Source organism: Meriones unguiculatus, chromosome 14 (assembly GCF_030254825.1).
Source record: "Meriones unguiculatus strain TT.TT164.6M chromosome 14, Bangor_MerUng_6.1, whole genome shotgun sequence".
NCBI classification, from domain to species: Eukaryota; Metazoa; Chordata; class Mammalia; order Rodentia; family Muridae; genus Meriones; species Meriones unguiculatus.
Window position 1 is genome coordinate 39,107,634 of NC_083361.1, and position 15,719 is coordinate 39,123,352.

A 15,719-nucleotide genomic window follows, 5' to 3' on the forward strand; every position below is an offset into this window, starting at 1 on the left:
CTGGTCCCTGTTTCTTTATTTTAAAACCTTTGAGCTCCTAATGTTTAGTTCCTTATAAAATATGCAACCGGTTTTGTGAACTATAGTGATATATGGGTACACTGGAATCTTTTTTGTTTGTGCTTCGGTACCCATTCTCCAAACCTCTCCTCTCGGGCTACCCTTCTAAGCATCCTGTCATGACTTCTTTAGTCTCTTTTATTTTGACATTTTATTTTTTAGCTTCCATATGTAAGAGTAAACGTGGCATTTGTCATTCCTGTGTCTGACTTTTTAATACCACACAATATCATTAGGTTCCCAACATTTGGATGACAAATAATTGATCTATGTATGAGACATAAAGAATAAGCCCATTTATCCACTGTACATTCATAGGAAGTGGGCTGTATACAGAAACTATTCAGAATAACATGCCAGCAGTGCCAAGCCCAAAAAATAAGTGAAAATGAAGCCACTGTTCACCGGGTGTGGTGATGAGCACCTTTAATCCCAGCACTAGGGAGGCAGAGGCAGGTGGATCTCTGTGAGTTTAAGGCCAGCCTGGTCTACAAAGTGAATATAGGCCAGCCAAGAGTACATAGAGGAACTCTGTCTAACAACAATAACAACAACACTAAGAAGCCACCATTCTTGAGCATTCATTGTGTTGCAAGAACTGGATTAGGTCCTTACCAGGGCAAGGCATTTAAGAACCAAGTTCTATTATCCAGTTGTCCACAAGGACGTAAGCTCCTGGTCATGTCACAGGGTATACATGACGTAAACACAGAGCATGCAGGAAGATGCCACCCTCCATTCCCCTGCAAAGCAAGCTTCCTACTTTATTGCATGCAGGGCTTTATTAGAGTGAGGGATTGTTTGACAGCTAATCCATTTTCCCCCACACACTAGTAGGTTATTTAAGACTTTTTGATGGTAAGTGACAGAGATCAACTTGAGTAACTTCAGGTGATTACTTTTCAGTGTGTGTGTGTGTGTGTGTGTGTGTGTGTGTGTGTACACACGTGCGTGCATGTATCTGATGTGGCTGTTGTAAGGAGGTGGCATGGTTTATTCAAGGGTACATCCCACATTGTTTGAGCATAGAATTTGCAGCAGAGCCCTTCTGCCTCTTGTATCTATTTTTTTTTTGTTTTTACAATTCTCCTTCAAACCTTCTTCTCTTACTAGTATTTTTTCCTTCTTTCACTTCCTTAATTTTTCTTTTCTCAGTTATTTTGGTCTTGGAAACTAAAGGAGCCACTTGTGTGTTCCTAATGATAGGGTTATTTGAGGCATGTCTGCAAATTCTCTTAGTTTGTACCCTGTAGTGTGAACATAGATTCCACAAAGACACAGAGTGATTCAAAGGAGAAGTAGAGATCTAACCATCACATTGATTTTCCTGTGATCATTTGTGAATGCCTTATCAGAGATGGGCCATTATAGTTTAAATGGTGAGAAGAGTTTGAAAGGAGTTTGCAACTTCATTCGGCACTTCCTGAGCCTCGAGTTGTAGCCCATTGTTTTCCAGATTCCAATTTTTCCCTCTACAATGAACAATCACTTTTTGATTAAACAGCTGGCAGTTACTATTGAATGCCTCACATTTAATAAAAAAGTCTTCCTTCAGAACAGGAAATTTTATCTAAATTGCTTTGCTCTTCTTGGTGACTGAACTTCTAAAGTCTGACAGGACTGATAGCATGAAAAAACAAAAATTTCATTCAAGAAGACGATGATTACTTTTTAAAAGAAACAGCCTCAAACTAAATGAATAATTCAGAGCACATGCTGCAAAGCAGAAGTCAAGGCATAGCATTGTCCTCTCTGTAAATATTATTAAAAAACAATCAAGTTTGTATTGACACATTTGTGTTGGGAAGACCGAGGACAGCAGCCGAGAGGAAGAGTCTGCCTAAAGCAGCACTTTTACCATGTTCTGTCTTTTTCATAGGCATCTACCATCACCTGGCTAGTGCCATGTGCTATGCACCAGGCAACCATGACGAGCCCCTTATTAATTAGCTTTCACTGCAGCCTCAGCCCTGCCTTCTCTACTGATAGTACTTACATTTGGTTGAATCACTTGGGACTGTGTCAGAGAAGAACCAATAGATACCCACATTGCTTTGCTTTGCTTCTGACCTGCAAAGCAAGGCAATGAAGAACCAAAATGTACCTGGAGGGGAAAATGGCGACTATCCATCTCACTAGAGTTTATATTTCTTTTTATTAAAGATTTGAGGTTAAAAATATGATTACAACATTTCACTATTCTCCTTTCTTCCTCCAAACCCTACAATGAACACATACATGTGTATATATAGCATAATTCTCTCTCTCTGTCTGTCTCTCTCCTTACCTGTCATTGATCTCTCCATTTGCCATCTGTATAACAGTTGCTAATGAATATGATTAGAGGAACTCTGATTTCTTCATATACTTCATAAAAGATAGGATGAGGAAAGGTTTTCTTCCCTTTGTATTGTTTTCCTTTTTAAAATTTTCTGTCATTAAAGTAGAAAAAAATCTTCAGAAGTGGTCTTACAGGGCAGAAATTGCAAATTTCACTTTCAAACTTTAAATTCCACCTTGGACATGACCTTAAACCCTAACTACTAAATGACAAGCTTTCTTGGACAAAGTAAGACTGTGTCAAGGATGCATTAAGATCCCCACACAAATCTGACTGTTATGTGTGGACAGATAAGTCAGACATCTATCAGTGATTCTTGTCTACAAAAGATCAGATTAGCACATGTAAGTTTGATTTCTGAGGGACCCAAAAATTTGTACTTTTAGGAAACACATGAAGTTCTCCCACTGCCTAGCCAAGTTTTGGCACTGCCAAGGGAGCTTACATTCAAAGTCTTCAAATACACTTCCATCAAGAGTCCCAGCAGCTGCCTCTGACAGGAACTCAGTGCCTGCTCTTTGATCACCTCCCCCTGAGGGGGGAGCGATCTGACCAGGCCACAGAGGAAGACAATGAAAGATAGTCCTGATGAAGGCCTGATAGGCTAGGATCAGATGGAAGGGGAGGAGGCCCACCACTATCAGTAGACTGGGGAAAGGGCATTGGAGAAGAAAAGGGAGAGAGGGAGGATGGGATTGGGAGGGGATGAGGGTGGGGCTACAGCTGGGTTACAAAGTGAATAAATAGTAATAAATAAAAAATTATATTAAAAAAGTAATAAAAAACCATGAAAAAAAGAGTCCCAGAAAGAATATGGATTTGGTTTTGGATTGTAGACATACCAGCTTTGGGACAAGTGTGTAGGCTGCAAAGTCTGTGGGTATATAAAACCTAAAGAAACCTAAAGGGGGAGGGGGAGAGAGAGTTGAGTGTGAAACTTTTCCTTTGTTTCCTGCTAGACCCTGGCATAATCCAAACAACATGGGTTATGTGGAAATGTCCATCATCAGGCCTTCGGGGAGCTATGCTTTGCTTTGAGAAGCTTCAAGCTGTTATATGAGGAAGTATGCCTGCTTACTGCTGACAGATGGCTTTTGGATACTTGTGTATTAATGTAACAAGTAACAGATGGAGGTGGGATTAGAAGAAGTTCAATGTCCTTTCTGACCTAAGAGTCCCTGCTACCAAAGTATGTCCTACATGAGCAGCAGGCTTTTGATCTATCATAGGAAGACCACTTAAGTCTTCATCTCAGGGAATAAGACTGGCAACATGAGCAACTAGCTGGGGCATCTTTAGACACTGTGCACAGTACAGTTTGACTGGACCCCTGGAGAAGATGACAGAGTTGTCTGTAGCCTCAAACTGCTGTTGGTGATACTGTTGACACAGTGGTTTGGGGGCTCAGTCTCAACTTTTCTTCACATTGGAATTTCTGCGATCCTCATTTAAAGAGATTGAGAGCTGAAGTGGAAAGTGTGCTTAGCCAGTAAAGCCAAGTGGGACTTTGGCAGTTTGTCTGAAAATATTTCAAATGAAAGTATCTTTTAGGTTATTTGGCAAAGATAAGAGCATCTCTTTTCCTTAATAACATTAATAACATTGCTCTTGTAAAACAGCATTTATGACTTCATGAAATACTTTACAGACTATTATCTGGCTGTTTACAGAAAATCTGTACAAGATGGATTGCTATTAAAAGCACCTAGGCATGATGGTATGGCTATCATTCCAGCACTTAGGAGACGGCAGGCAGACCAGAAGTTCAATGTCCTCCTCAGCTACATAGTGTGTTTGAGGCCAGCCTTGACTACATAAAGCCATCTTTAAAACAAAGTACATGGCTGAAAAGAAATCCGAGGTACAGTGACTTTACCCAGGTCACAAAGTATGAACAAGAGAGGGAAAACCTAAGTGGAGGCTTACCGAGTCTGGTCCAGAAGGTCCTTCTCTGTCTCACAATGTTTCTGGGATCTCTCCACTGGAGGTTTTACTCCGCAAGAGCAGAATCCACTGCTGAGCAGAAGGCCAAGCCCTGTGGGAAAGGTTTACATCTGGGGTTGAATTTCATCATCACCATTTGTTTCAGGAAAGTCGCTTTACCTTTGTGAGCATGTGTCAGCTGAGCAGAGTGTGTGTCTATTGTTCACATTGTCACAAGGATTACAAAGGATGCACGTCTGTACCCTAGCTGGAGCCCACTCACGGTTGGCTCCTGTGCTTTGGAGGCAGAGACTCTGTCCCTCTGAGTTTGAGATTAACGTGTTTTGCCACCGTCAGTTGCAAATTTCTACCAAGATGGAATGTTCACGGTTGCCAGCCTGCCTTTCTCTGTGTGTATTGTTTTGATTGCTGCAAAACCCATCCTATCTTGAGCCCAAAGTAAATTGTTATTTCATTTTCTATCATTATGTATTAGTTACTTGTCTTGTTGCTGTTACAAAATGCCCAACAAATCAGTCTAAGGAAGGGAAGGATTCCTTGGCTGACAGTTTGAGGAGATGGACTATCATGTTGGGGCAGGCTTGGTGGCTGGAGTGCATGGCAGCTGTTCGCACTGGAAGCAGGGAGAGGTGAACACTGGTGCTTGGGTGGATTTCTCTCTTCTTCAGTCATAGGATGAAGTTAGGTCTTTCTACCTCAGTTAATGTAATCTTGAAAGTCCCTCACAGATATGCAGAGTTTGTCCCCTAGATAGTTCTAAATCCTGCCAAGCTGACAATATAAATTTTCACGGTGCACATTTTACTCCCTTGAGACAGTGGAACACATTTGATTCCTCTCCAGAGCATCTTCCTCATATGTGAAGACTTTACCATGACCACCCATCAGCCTTCTTCAGATTGCCTCTGTCCATCCAACTTTCATTTCTTGATTTGGCTCCTAGGTCCTGCGAGTTCTTCCTGAGTCCTTCTGAGGTATGTCTGTTTATTTTGGGAATGAACTACACATGATTATCTGAGTAGACTGACTTGGATTAGAGCCAGATTAGACTGGATTTCTCATGGTCCAGTTTAAACTCCCAATCTTCCTTTTAATAGTCTTAGCTCACTGTTAATGAGAAAGAGCAAAGATCACCACCCTGTACATCTTAGAGTCCCATCAACTCTTAGATCTCACACACTGTGCTTAAGAGGCTCGCATAGCCTATGCATGGAAGCTTTCAGTTTTTTTCAGTGTTAAATTTCATCTAGAGTTGACCCTGATTCCTGCCTATTAATGTCACTTTTAATCCTGGTAGGGTTACCTCAAGTCTCTTATGACTGAAACCATAACACCAGATTCATAGTTTCCTGCAGCTTTAAGAATCACTGATAGGGCCAAGTAACAGATAAAGTACTAAATATGATAGAATTAGGTGAGCATATTACTTGACATTGATCCACAAAGCTGAGGCATTTAGAATGACTCTGGATTATGAACTTCAGGCAGAGAGGAAGTATTAGGAAGAAGCAGGGGAAGATAGGCTTATAGGACCGGAGTTTGATCCCTACAACCCACATTAAAAACAAAGCCAGGTTTGATGGTTTGTGCGTATAATTGTATAACCACAGAGATGGTGAGGTGTAGACAGAGGTCCTCTGGGGTTCCCTGGCCAGCCAGCTCAGCCTAAATAGCCAGCCTCAGGACAGTGAGGTGAATGAATGGCTTCTGAGGACTGACGCTTGAGGTGTCTTCAGGCCTCCACACGTGTGCAAAGCAGAGGGAGACATTTAGATACATAAAAAACTGTCAAGAAGGGACAGCATCTTTGACATAGAGGTTCTAGTGAGGAGAGAAAGGACAAATGGTGAGATATAGTTGGTAGGGAAGAACAATGCAGGTTTGACAACTGTTTTGTAAGTCAGGCAAGCGGGTCACATACTCTCTCATCTTGGAGAAGGCTCCTCTTCTCTTTGGAGGTGTGTTTGCATCCTGCTCTGCAGTCTTCCCGGGGCCTTTTTAATCCCTTGTGATCCCTGCTGCAGTTTCTGATGCACATCAACAAAGACATCTTCTCACAGATCTCCGCTGTGCCTCCCCCATTTGCATTTGCATTTGTGGTGGCATCCTAATCAGCTGAAGAGAAGTAGTTCAGACACCTTCCTAGCTTCCTGCTTCGCTGTGGCTCTTCCTCCAGTGCCCTGCATGAATTTCACATGGAATCTGGTTTGCACATGTAAGATGCACACAACAGTCACTGGCACAGCTCCTCTGTCTGTGACATTCTGTTTCTGCCATCTAATGCCAGAGGTGCATTTTTAAATTGTATTGTTTGTTGAGTATGATCCAGGTTTGTTAAGCAGATTGGTAGGAGGGGACTACAGAACTGCTCTTTGGGGCATCCTTTCATGTCCTTCTGGTACAAGCTCGTTGGGCTGTGTGTTCCATGTCAGAAAATAATTAACAGAAGCCAGACAACCTGACAGAAACTCAACAAGCAACTCACTGTGTGCACAGCTGGCAGTGTGCCCTGTCACAGTGAATGAGATTTGAGGAGCCTCTGGGTACAGTGTAGACTTCTGGACTCAACATTTGTGGGTGTCATGAATAATGCTAATGATATCAGATGGATTTTCTTGGTCTTTGCCCTCAAAAACCTGGTATTCTCACACTTGTCCTATGAGGCCATCTGGAGAAAGTGTACACATGTCTTTTATAGCCTCAGGCAGAAGAAGGGCTTAGGATGTGCAAGGTCACCTATGACCACAGCAGCAGGGATGTCTGGGGAAACGTTCTTGTGTTCTGCAGAGGAAAATCTTTAGGGAATAAGTATGTTGACATTCTTCTGAGAAGAGGCTTCTCCACACATTAAGCAAAGTTGTAACTTCCCTCCCCAGGAGTGCATGAAAACTTTTCTTCAGGTGGGGGCAAAGCCCAAGATAAACATCTTCATTCAGTGTCTTAGAAAGCTTCATAGTGTCTTAGTAAACAGGGATGTAATACATCCCTGTAATTCATTTGCTTTATAGTGAAAAATTATTCTCCTATGTAGTTAGGTATGGTATTGTGGTCTCTCCAGAGGTCTCTCTTCATCCAGTTAAATCAACCCTCAATATTCTTTCATACATCGTATAGTCCAACACTTCTATCACATCGTGTTCGTTCAAGGGTTCAGTAGAATATGGACTGCTTTCAAAGCAGGGAAAGGGTTCTTATTCAACGCCACACATAAAGAAGGCTCATTCCTTGTGAAGAAATTCCTGGTGGAGCCCTGGATCCACTGACTGACTTTTTATCCAGACTGTCAGTTACTCTCAGCTGCTCGCTCCCCCAAGGCAGGTTTTATGTTTGACTGGATGTCTAATTTTGCATAGTGTTGTATTAGAAATGAGAAACTTATACTTTAAACTCCTGATTGATGCTAATGGCATGCACAATTCCCATAACTTCCCCCCCCCATACTACTTAATAGTCAGCACCATGTTTAATGGCTCAAGTGAGCTCAAAGCCTCAGATACAGGACTAAGTGGGAATTAGGTTTTCTGCAGTCAAAAGAAGGGGTGGGTTTCAGACAGCTGTAGAGTAATGCATTATTTGTGTCAGAGAGACTATGAGAGTGTGATAAGTTTTGTAAAAGGAAAAAGATTTATATGATCTGAAGAGAAACTACAGTGTTATCTGGGATGATGATAATGTAGCCAACTGAAGTTATAAGTCACTGGCTTAGCAGAAGGGTTGCTCTTGATCCAATTAATTTTCAAGTTGCCCACTGTTTGTCCTTCTTTTTGAAATACAGCTATCTAGCTTCTCTGTTAGCAACAGGTCTGCCTGACAGATTTAAATTTGCTACCCCCTTTCTCTTTTCTGGGTACAAAACAATGAGAAGCATTTGTCTGGCTTCTTTCTAGCTTTGTGTGTAAATCACAGGAGGTGGAGATGGTGGAGGAAGTTGCTAGAAAGGGACAGTCACATTTCGCTTATTTTACTGACTTTATTTCCCTTAGGGTTATATGCATGATGCAGAGTGCCTCTTCTGATGAACTGTTTTCTCAGTCTGAATTATCCCATGTTATGAATTGTTTATTGTAAAGTTTTGCCTTGGTAGGCTTTTACTACCATCTGGCCATCATCCTCCAATGCTGAAAACTTGGGAAGCATTCATTCATTCATTTATTCATTCAGTCAATCAATCATTCAGAGTATCAACATCTTTTTTGGCTAAGCAGTCTTCTTGATACAGAAATGCTGACTTGGAAATACTAAGGTCTCCACTTCAAGGTGTCCTATAAGAAGCACCCATTTGGGAGTTATGTATTTTGGTCAAGGAAAGACAATCCAAGTGCTAGAAAGTGACCAGGTGGCTCAGAGGTGCTTTGTAGAAGACTGTCAGGGCGGATCTCTCAGTATAGGGCACAATGGAGCAAACACAGGGTTGGGTCTTGAGGTGACAGCTCCACTATATCCAGACCCTGCAGAAGATGGGAACAACGGTGGTCATGAAATACAGATACAGTTTGAGGTGGAACATTCTGGGTCAAGGTCACTGGGACAGCTGAGTTCTCCTTTCTCAGCTGGGAGGTCTGGAAAGGAAAGCCCCTCTGTGAACAGGATCTTAAAGACACTAGCATGCAGTGGAGCTACAATGGTATCAGTCAAAAGGTCAAAGAGGCACTCAGTTAGGTCATTCTAGTGTATATTCCCGGAGATCAGTAAAGAATCAACAAGGAAGACATAAAAGTAATACATAAAAGGTATTTAAGGTCACTCTGAGAAACTGGCACAGAATAGAGCTGTTTCTCAGTACAGACTTGCTTGTCTTTTGAGAACTTTTCTTTGCAAATTGTCTCAATCTAGCAACTGTCTCAGTGAACCTGCAGAGAGCGTCCCTGTCTCTGTCACAAGAACTCTCTTTCCTCTTCTAGATAAGTCAGTAAAGTTAGGACTTACAACTTATTTGGATAAATTGTACTTTTACATTGCTTTTGGAGAATATAATACCAAGTTGGCTTGTGACACGAACATGCAGGTAGATAGGCAAAACACACTCTGCCTGTTTAGAAGTTTAGATACTTGATGCGCTATGCAAGGGTGACCTCACCCTATAATTTAGTATTTTTCTCTGCAAATATTTATAGGCTCTGTTTTTCTGTATTCTGACTTTTGAGGAAGCAATAGCTTGACTATGTTTTTTTTTAATTTTTATTTTTTATGTTAATTTCAGTTTATTCACTTTGTATCCCAGCTGTAGCCTCCTCTCTCATTCCCTCCCAACCTCACCCTCCCAACCTCACCCGCCCTTCCTCATCCCCTCCCATGCCCCTCTCCAAGTCCACTGATAGGGGAGGTCCTCCTCTCCTTCTATCTGACCCTAGCTTATCAGATCTCATCAGGACTGGCTGCATTGTTCTCCTCTGTGTCCTGGCAAGGCTGCTTCCTGCTCAGGGGGAGGTGTTTAAAGAGCCAGCCACTGAGTTCATGTCAGAGATAGTCCCTGTTCCCCTTACTAGGGAACCCACTTGGATACTGAGCTGCCATGGCCTACATCTGAGCAGGGGTTCTAGGTTATATCCATGAATGGTCCTTGGTTGTAGTATCAGTCTCAGAAAAGACCCTTGTGCCCAGATTTTTCGGTTCTGTTGCTCTTCTTGTGCAGCTCCTGTCCCCTCCAGGATTTATTATCTCCCTCTTCTTTCATAAGATTCCCTGCACTCTGCCCAAAATTTGGTTATAAGTCTCAGCATCTGCTTTGATTCACTGGTAGGTAGAGTCTTTCAGAGGCCCTCTGTGGTAGGCTCCTGTCCTATTTCCTGTTTTCTCCTTCTTCCAATGTCCATCCCATTTTTCTTTCTGAGTGAGGATTGATCATCTTACCCAGGGTCTTCCTTCTTGCTTAGCTTCTTTAGGTGTACAGATTTTAGTATGTTTATCTTATATGTCTAATATCCACTTATAAGTGAGTATATTCCCTGTGTGTCTTTCTGCTTCTGGGATACCTCACTCAGGATGATCTTTTCTAGATCTCACAATTTGTCTGCAAATTTCATGATTTCCTTGTTTTTAATTGCTGAGTAGTATTCCATTGTGTAAATGTACCACAATTTCTGTATCCATTCCTCAGCTGAGTGACATCTGGGTTGTTTCCAGGTTCTGGGTATTGTGAAATAAAGCTGCTACAGACATAGTTGAGCAAATGTCCTTGAGCATATTTTGGATATATGCCTAGGAGTTGTATAGCTGGATCTTGAGGAAGCACTATTCCTAATTGTTTGAGACAGCGCCAGATTGATTTCCAAAGTGGTTGCACAAGTTTACATTACCACCAGCAATGGAGGAGGGTTGCCTTTTCTCCACATTCTCCAGCATGTATTGTCACTTGAAATTTTGATCTTAGCCATTCTGATGGGTATAAGGTGAAATTTCAGGGTCGTTTTGATTTGCATTTCCCTGATGACTAAGGATGAAACATTCTTTGTTTCTCTGCCATGTGATATTCCTCAATTGAGAATTGTCTGTTTAGCTCTGTACCCCATTTTTAATTGGATTACTTGATTTGTAGCTTTTTAACTTCTTTAGTTCTTTATATTTTCTGGATATTAGCCATCTGTCAGATATAGGGTTGGTGAAGATCCTTTTCCAGTCTGTAGACTTTTTTTTTTTTGTTCTGATTAGAGTGTCCTTTGCTTTGCAGAGCTTTTTAGTTTCATGAGGTCCCATTTATTGATTGTTGATCAGCCTGTGCTGTTGGAAATCCAAACAATCATTAGGTCTTGCTACAAAAGCGTATATGCCCCAAAATTTGAAAATCCAATGAAATGAACAATTTTTCTTGATAGAGTCCATTTACCAAAAATTAAATCAAGATCAGGTAAATAGACTGAATAGTCCTATATCTCCCAAGGAAATAAAAGCAGTCAGCAAAAGCCTCCCTTCCATAAAAAGCCCAGGGCCAGATGGTTTCAGTGCAGAATTTTACCAGACCTTCAAAGAAGTGCTAACCCCAATGCACTTCAAACTATTCCACAGAATAGAAGCAGAAGGAACTTTACTAAACTCATTCTGTGAGGTACAGGCACCATGATACCTAAACTATACAATGACCCAACAAAAAAGAGAACATCAGACCTGTCTCTCTTTTGAACATTGATGCAAAAATACTCAATAAAATATTTGCAATACAAATCTAAGAGCACATAAAGGATAATCATCCACCATGACGAGTAGGCTTCATCCCAGGCATGCAAGAGTGGTTCAATATATGGGAATCCATCAATGTAATCCACCATATAAACAAACTGAAGGATAAAAACCACATAATCATCCTCTTAGATACCTAAAAAGCATTTCACAAAATCCCACACCCATTCACATTTAAAGTCTTGGAGAGATCAGGGATACAAGGCACATACCTAAACATAGTAAAGGCAATATACAGAAATCCTCTAGCCAACATCAAACTCAATGGAGAGAAACTTAAATCAATCCCATTGAAATCATGAACAAGGCAAGGCTGTCTACTCTCTTCGTATCTCTTCAACATAGTACTTGAAGTCCTAGCTAGAGCAATAAGATAACTAAAGGAGGTCAAGGGGATACAAATTGGAAAGGAAGTCAAAGTATGACTATGGTTTCTGTGGTGGGATTTCTTCACTGAATATCTAAAGAGGCAGTGCAGAAGAGTGTCCACAGCAACAATTTCAAAGTTCAGCACTTACAAGCTATTTCAACATGGCTATGTTAGTTAATCTGGCTAATGGTCTTTATGCAGAGTTTGCACATTAAAAAATAGTGTGCCTTTAAATTCACTCATGTTGCTATACATGCATTCAATTTGCTCATTCTCCCTGCTACATGCATTCTCTATTGATTCTCATCTTTTGGAGGACATTGATTGCCAAGGAGGCAGCATCTTGTACTTTTCTTTGGCCTGAAGACGAGACCCTGGTGGGGCCTTCCCATACAACATTGGAGCACTGGTGTGGCTCACATGTCCTGTGGGTCATCCTGTTCCAGTTGGTAGTAATAGACACCAAATATTTGCTTCCTCTGGTGTTTTTAAGGCACAAGGAGTTGCCACGGTCAGATGATGGGCAGGATAAGATGTTGTTCCTTTTTAATTGGTCCATCCTCCATTCACTTATGCACTCTATAAATATTCATTAAGGGCCTGCTCTGTTCAGTGGACATGATCCAGGAGTATATTGAGTATAAGAAAGAAAATATCCACACCAGAAACTCTTCTCACTCTGACAGAGGTAAACACTTGAAAATACAGGTGAAGGTAAATGGTTTGACAACATTTTCAATTTATTAGTAAAACAACTGTATAGAAAATTATGTTCCCATCTCTTCCTCTAAATTCAATGATCTCTGTTTCTTCCTAGCTCTTCTTGTATCCACCAATGTCAAACATATTTTTGCATTGTTATCTCCACAGTACATAAATAACTTTGTATTTCATGTCCTCTAGTGAAAATTATTTTGTATATATTTTCCTATTTTTCACAATCTGCATATTTATCACTCTTAATGACTATAGTAAATCCTTAGAAGCTGATATATTTTATAACTTATTCTTTTTCCTCTTTTGTTGTAAGTTTGGCTTGTTTCTATTTTTTCTACTATATTGAGATTGGGAACCCTTTAAGAGGAAGTATGTAATATATTGTTGCACTATAAAGCAGCTTTGACAAATTGTTTCACCCAAGAAAGTTCATTCAACATACAGAAAAGGCTGAATTCATGTGAAGAAAATATAACCTATCTTCTTAAGGAAGTTATTTCTCCTTAATTATGTTTTGAGTTTCCTTTTATAATATAAATACAATTAGAGGAAAAAAGCCCTGATGTGTCTCATGTCCCTAACAAGGCTTTACACAGTCTTCTGAACTCCACGTTTCCGGAGCTGTAGAGCCATGGGTTTCACAGCTTGGCTAAAAGGCTGTAGTATGACAGCCCCCAGCTGCAACAGTCTCATTGCTTTTCACTTTCCTTATACAACTGGAAGTCTTCAGTTTTTCCATGATTTCTTTCTGAGAACCTTTTAGAGAAACACACTGCCCTTTGCCCTTTAGCAAGGGGCAATCAGGTCCATGGTAACCAGGCGGTTCCATTATACCTGGAAAATGACTCCTCAGTGGTGGCCCTGAGTAAAGAATGCAGAAAACATGAGTAAGTAGTGCTTTCACTTGGATTGAAATATACAGCTCTCTCCAGCTCATCCTGTTGAGAGTCCTCTGGGCTTTCAGCACTAGGTAGGCAGTCGACCTGACACATCTGGAAAGAGACAGCCTCAGCTGAAGAATTGCCTCCAGCAGATTGGCCTACATGGACATGCCATTGGGGGCATTTTCTTGATCAATGGCTGATGCAGGGCACTGTGGGTGGTGCCGTCCCTGGATGGGAAGGCTGTATAAGAAAGGAAGCAGATTGTGAGTCTAGGATCAATCCAATAAGCAACATTTCCCATGGTCTCGGCTTCCAGCTTATGTAAGCCAAATTGATTTTTGTCATGGTATTTATCACAGCAACCTAGACCAGGTTCTGAGAGATGTTTGCCATGGGGAAAAATGGAGGTTTGTGATCAGTTGGTCTCAAGAAAGCATAGATTTTAAGTTGTCTTACTGATTGTTGGCGTGTGAGCATGGCTGGGATATATTCCACGATGCTGACTTTGCTTTCACGTAGTAGGACTGTATGGGTCTCAAGGCTCATTGCTTTATTTTCCTATGACCCATTGTGGAATTTGAAGCAGAAGGACTGCTTAAGGAATGCCTTTTCACTGGATGTTGATGGGCTGTGTTGATGTGGCAGTTGTGGTCCAGGTATGTACAGGGTTCTCTTGGGTATTATAGACGTGAGCAGTGGCCACATTTTACAAAGCTAGGGTGCAGCAGACACTTATGTTCTCTGGGCGCTGCAGCCACAAAGATGAGGGCTTCACCACAATGCTGCACATGTGCTTCATTCCTGCTGCCTATACTTATAAACATGTTTCCATTCTCTGTTCTCAGCTCTTTCACTTGTAATGTTTGGATAACATCACTTTCCTCTGAGTTTGTGCAGTAGTCATTGCTCAGCATCAACATTCAAAACGCTGTCTTCTTATCCAACCTTATCGTAAGGGAGGCAAGAGAGGCATGTGGTTCCTAGGCAATGTGCCCAGTGCTATTTTGGAGAAGATCTCTATCATGGTGCCTATTATTTAAAGAATGCTACATCTTAACCTCTTGTAACTAGAAGCTACGTACAGGTATACAAGCAAAATGACACCTCTGGGTTCTGCTTTAAGTACCTCTGTTAGCATCTATGTTCTTTGTTCCTATAGGATCTACGAACGTGTGATAGACCCTCCGGAGACCAACCTTCCTCCAGGAAGCAATCTGTGGCTCGGGCAGCGTAACCAAAAGCATGGCTTTTTCAAAGTAAGCTCTGATTTTCACATATACTGAGAAATGTTCAAATTCCTTCCCTTCCTTCCTTCCTTCCTTCCTTCCTTCCTTCCTTCCTTCCTTCCTTCCTTCTTTCCTTCCTTCCTTCTTCTTCTTCTCCTTCCTTCCTTCCTTCCTTCCTTCTTCTTCTTCTCCTTCCTTCCTTCCTTCCTTCCTTCCTTCCTTCCTTCCTTCCTTCTTCTTCCTTCCTTCTTCTTTCTTCCTTCCTTCTTTCCTTTTTTCTTTTTACAGTTTTAATTAAACTATAATTAAATTATCCCTACCTTTTCTTTCCTCTTCAGCCTCTCCCACATCCTCCCTTCCCCACTCCCTCTCAAAACCATGGCCTCTTTTTCTTTGATTATTGTGGTGAGTTGAATGAAAATGGAATCCCGTAGGCTTGTATATGTGAAGGCTTGGACCTCTGCTTGTGGAATTGTTTGGGAAGTATTAAGAGGTGTGGGCTTGTTGGAGGAAGTGTGTCACTGGGGGTGGACTTTGAAGTTTCAGAAGCTCATGCCATTCCCAGTTAGTTCTCTCTTTGCCTCTTGTTTGCTGTTTTAACACGTAAGCCCTCAGCTACTGCTCAGCACCGTGCCTGCCTGCCTGTTGCCATGCCCCCGTCATGATGATCATGGTTTCTACTACCCTGTGGAAGCATGGGCCCCAAACTAAACACTCTTTTTTTCTAAGTTGCTTTGGTCACTGTGTCTCTTCACAGAAATAGAGAAGTAACTAAAACAATTATTATTGTTACATATATATGCATAAATTATAAATACAGCATGCTGACTTCATTTGCTGACATTTGTATGTGTATGATTTCAGGACTAACTCCTTTGTATTGGATAATCAATTAGGGGGGTGTTCATTCCTGGGAAAGAGTAATTATTTTTATCTCAGCAGTTGTTAATTGCCTTTGTTAATGACGGGGTCCCATGAGATTCCCCCTTCCACACTAGCATGTC

At 41.3% G+C, this 15,719-nt stretch overlaps 1 protein-coding gene across 3 annotated transcripts in view; it reads left to right on the forward strand.

Moving 5' to 3' along the window:
• Nell1 (neural EGFL like 1) overlaps positions 1–15,719 on the forward strand; it is a 951,197-nt gene that overhangs the window by 191,469 nt on the left and 744,009 nt on the right. For all 3 annotated transcript variants that reach the window (XM_060367221.1, XM_060367220.1, XM_060367223.1), the window contains exon 5: positions 14,649–14,745. In XM_060367221.1, coding sequence (XP_060223204.1) covers positions 14,649–14,745 — 97 coding nt within the window. The remainder of the gene's footprint in view (positions 1–14,648; positions 14,746–15,719) is intronic.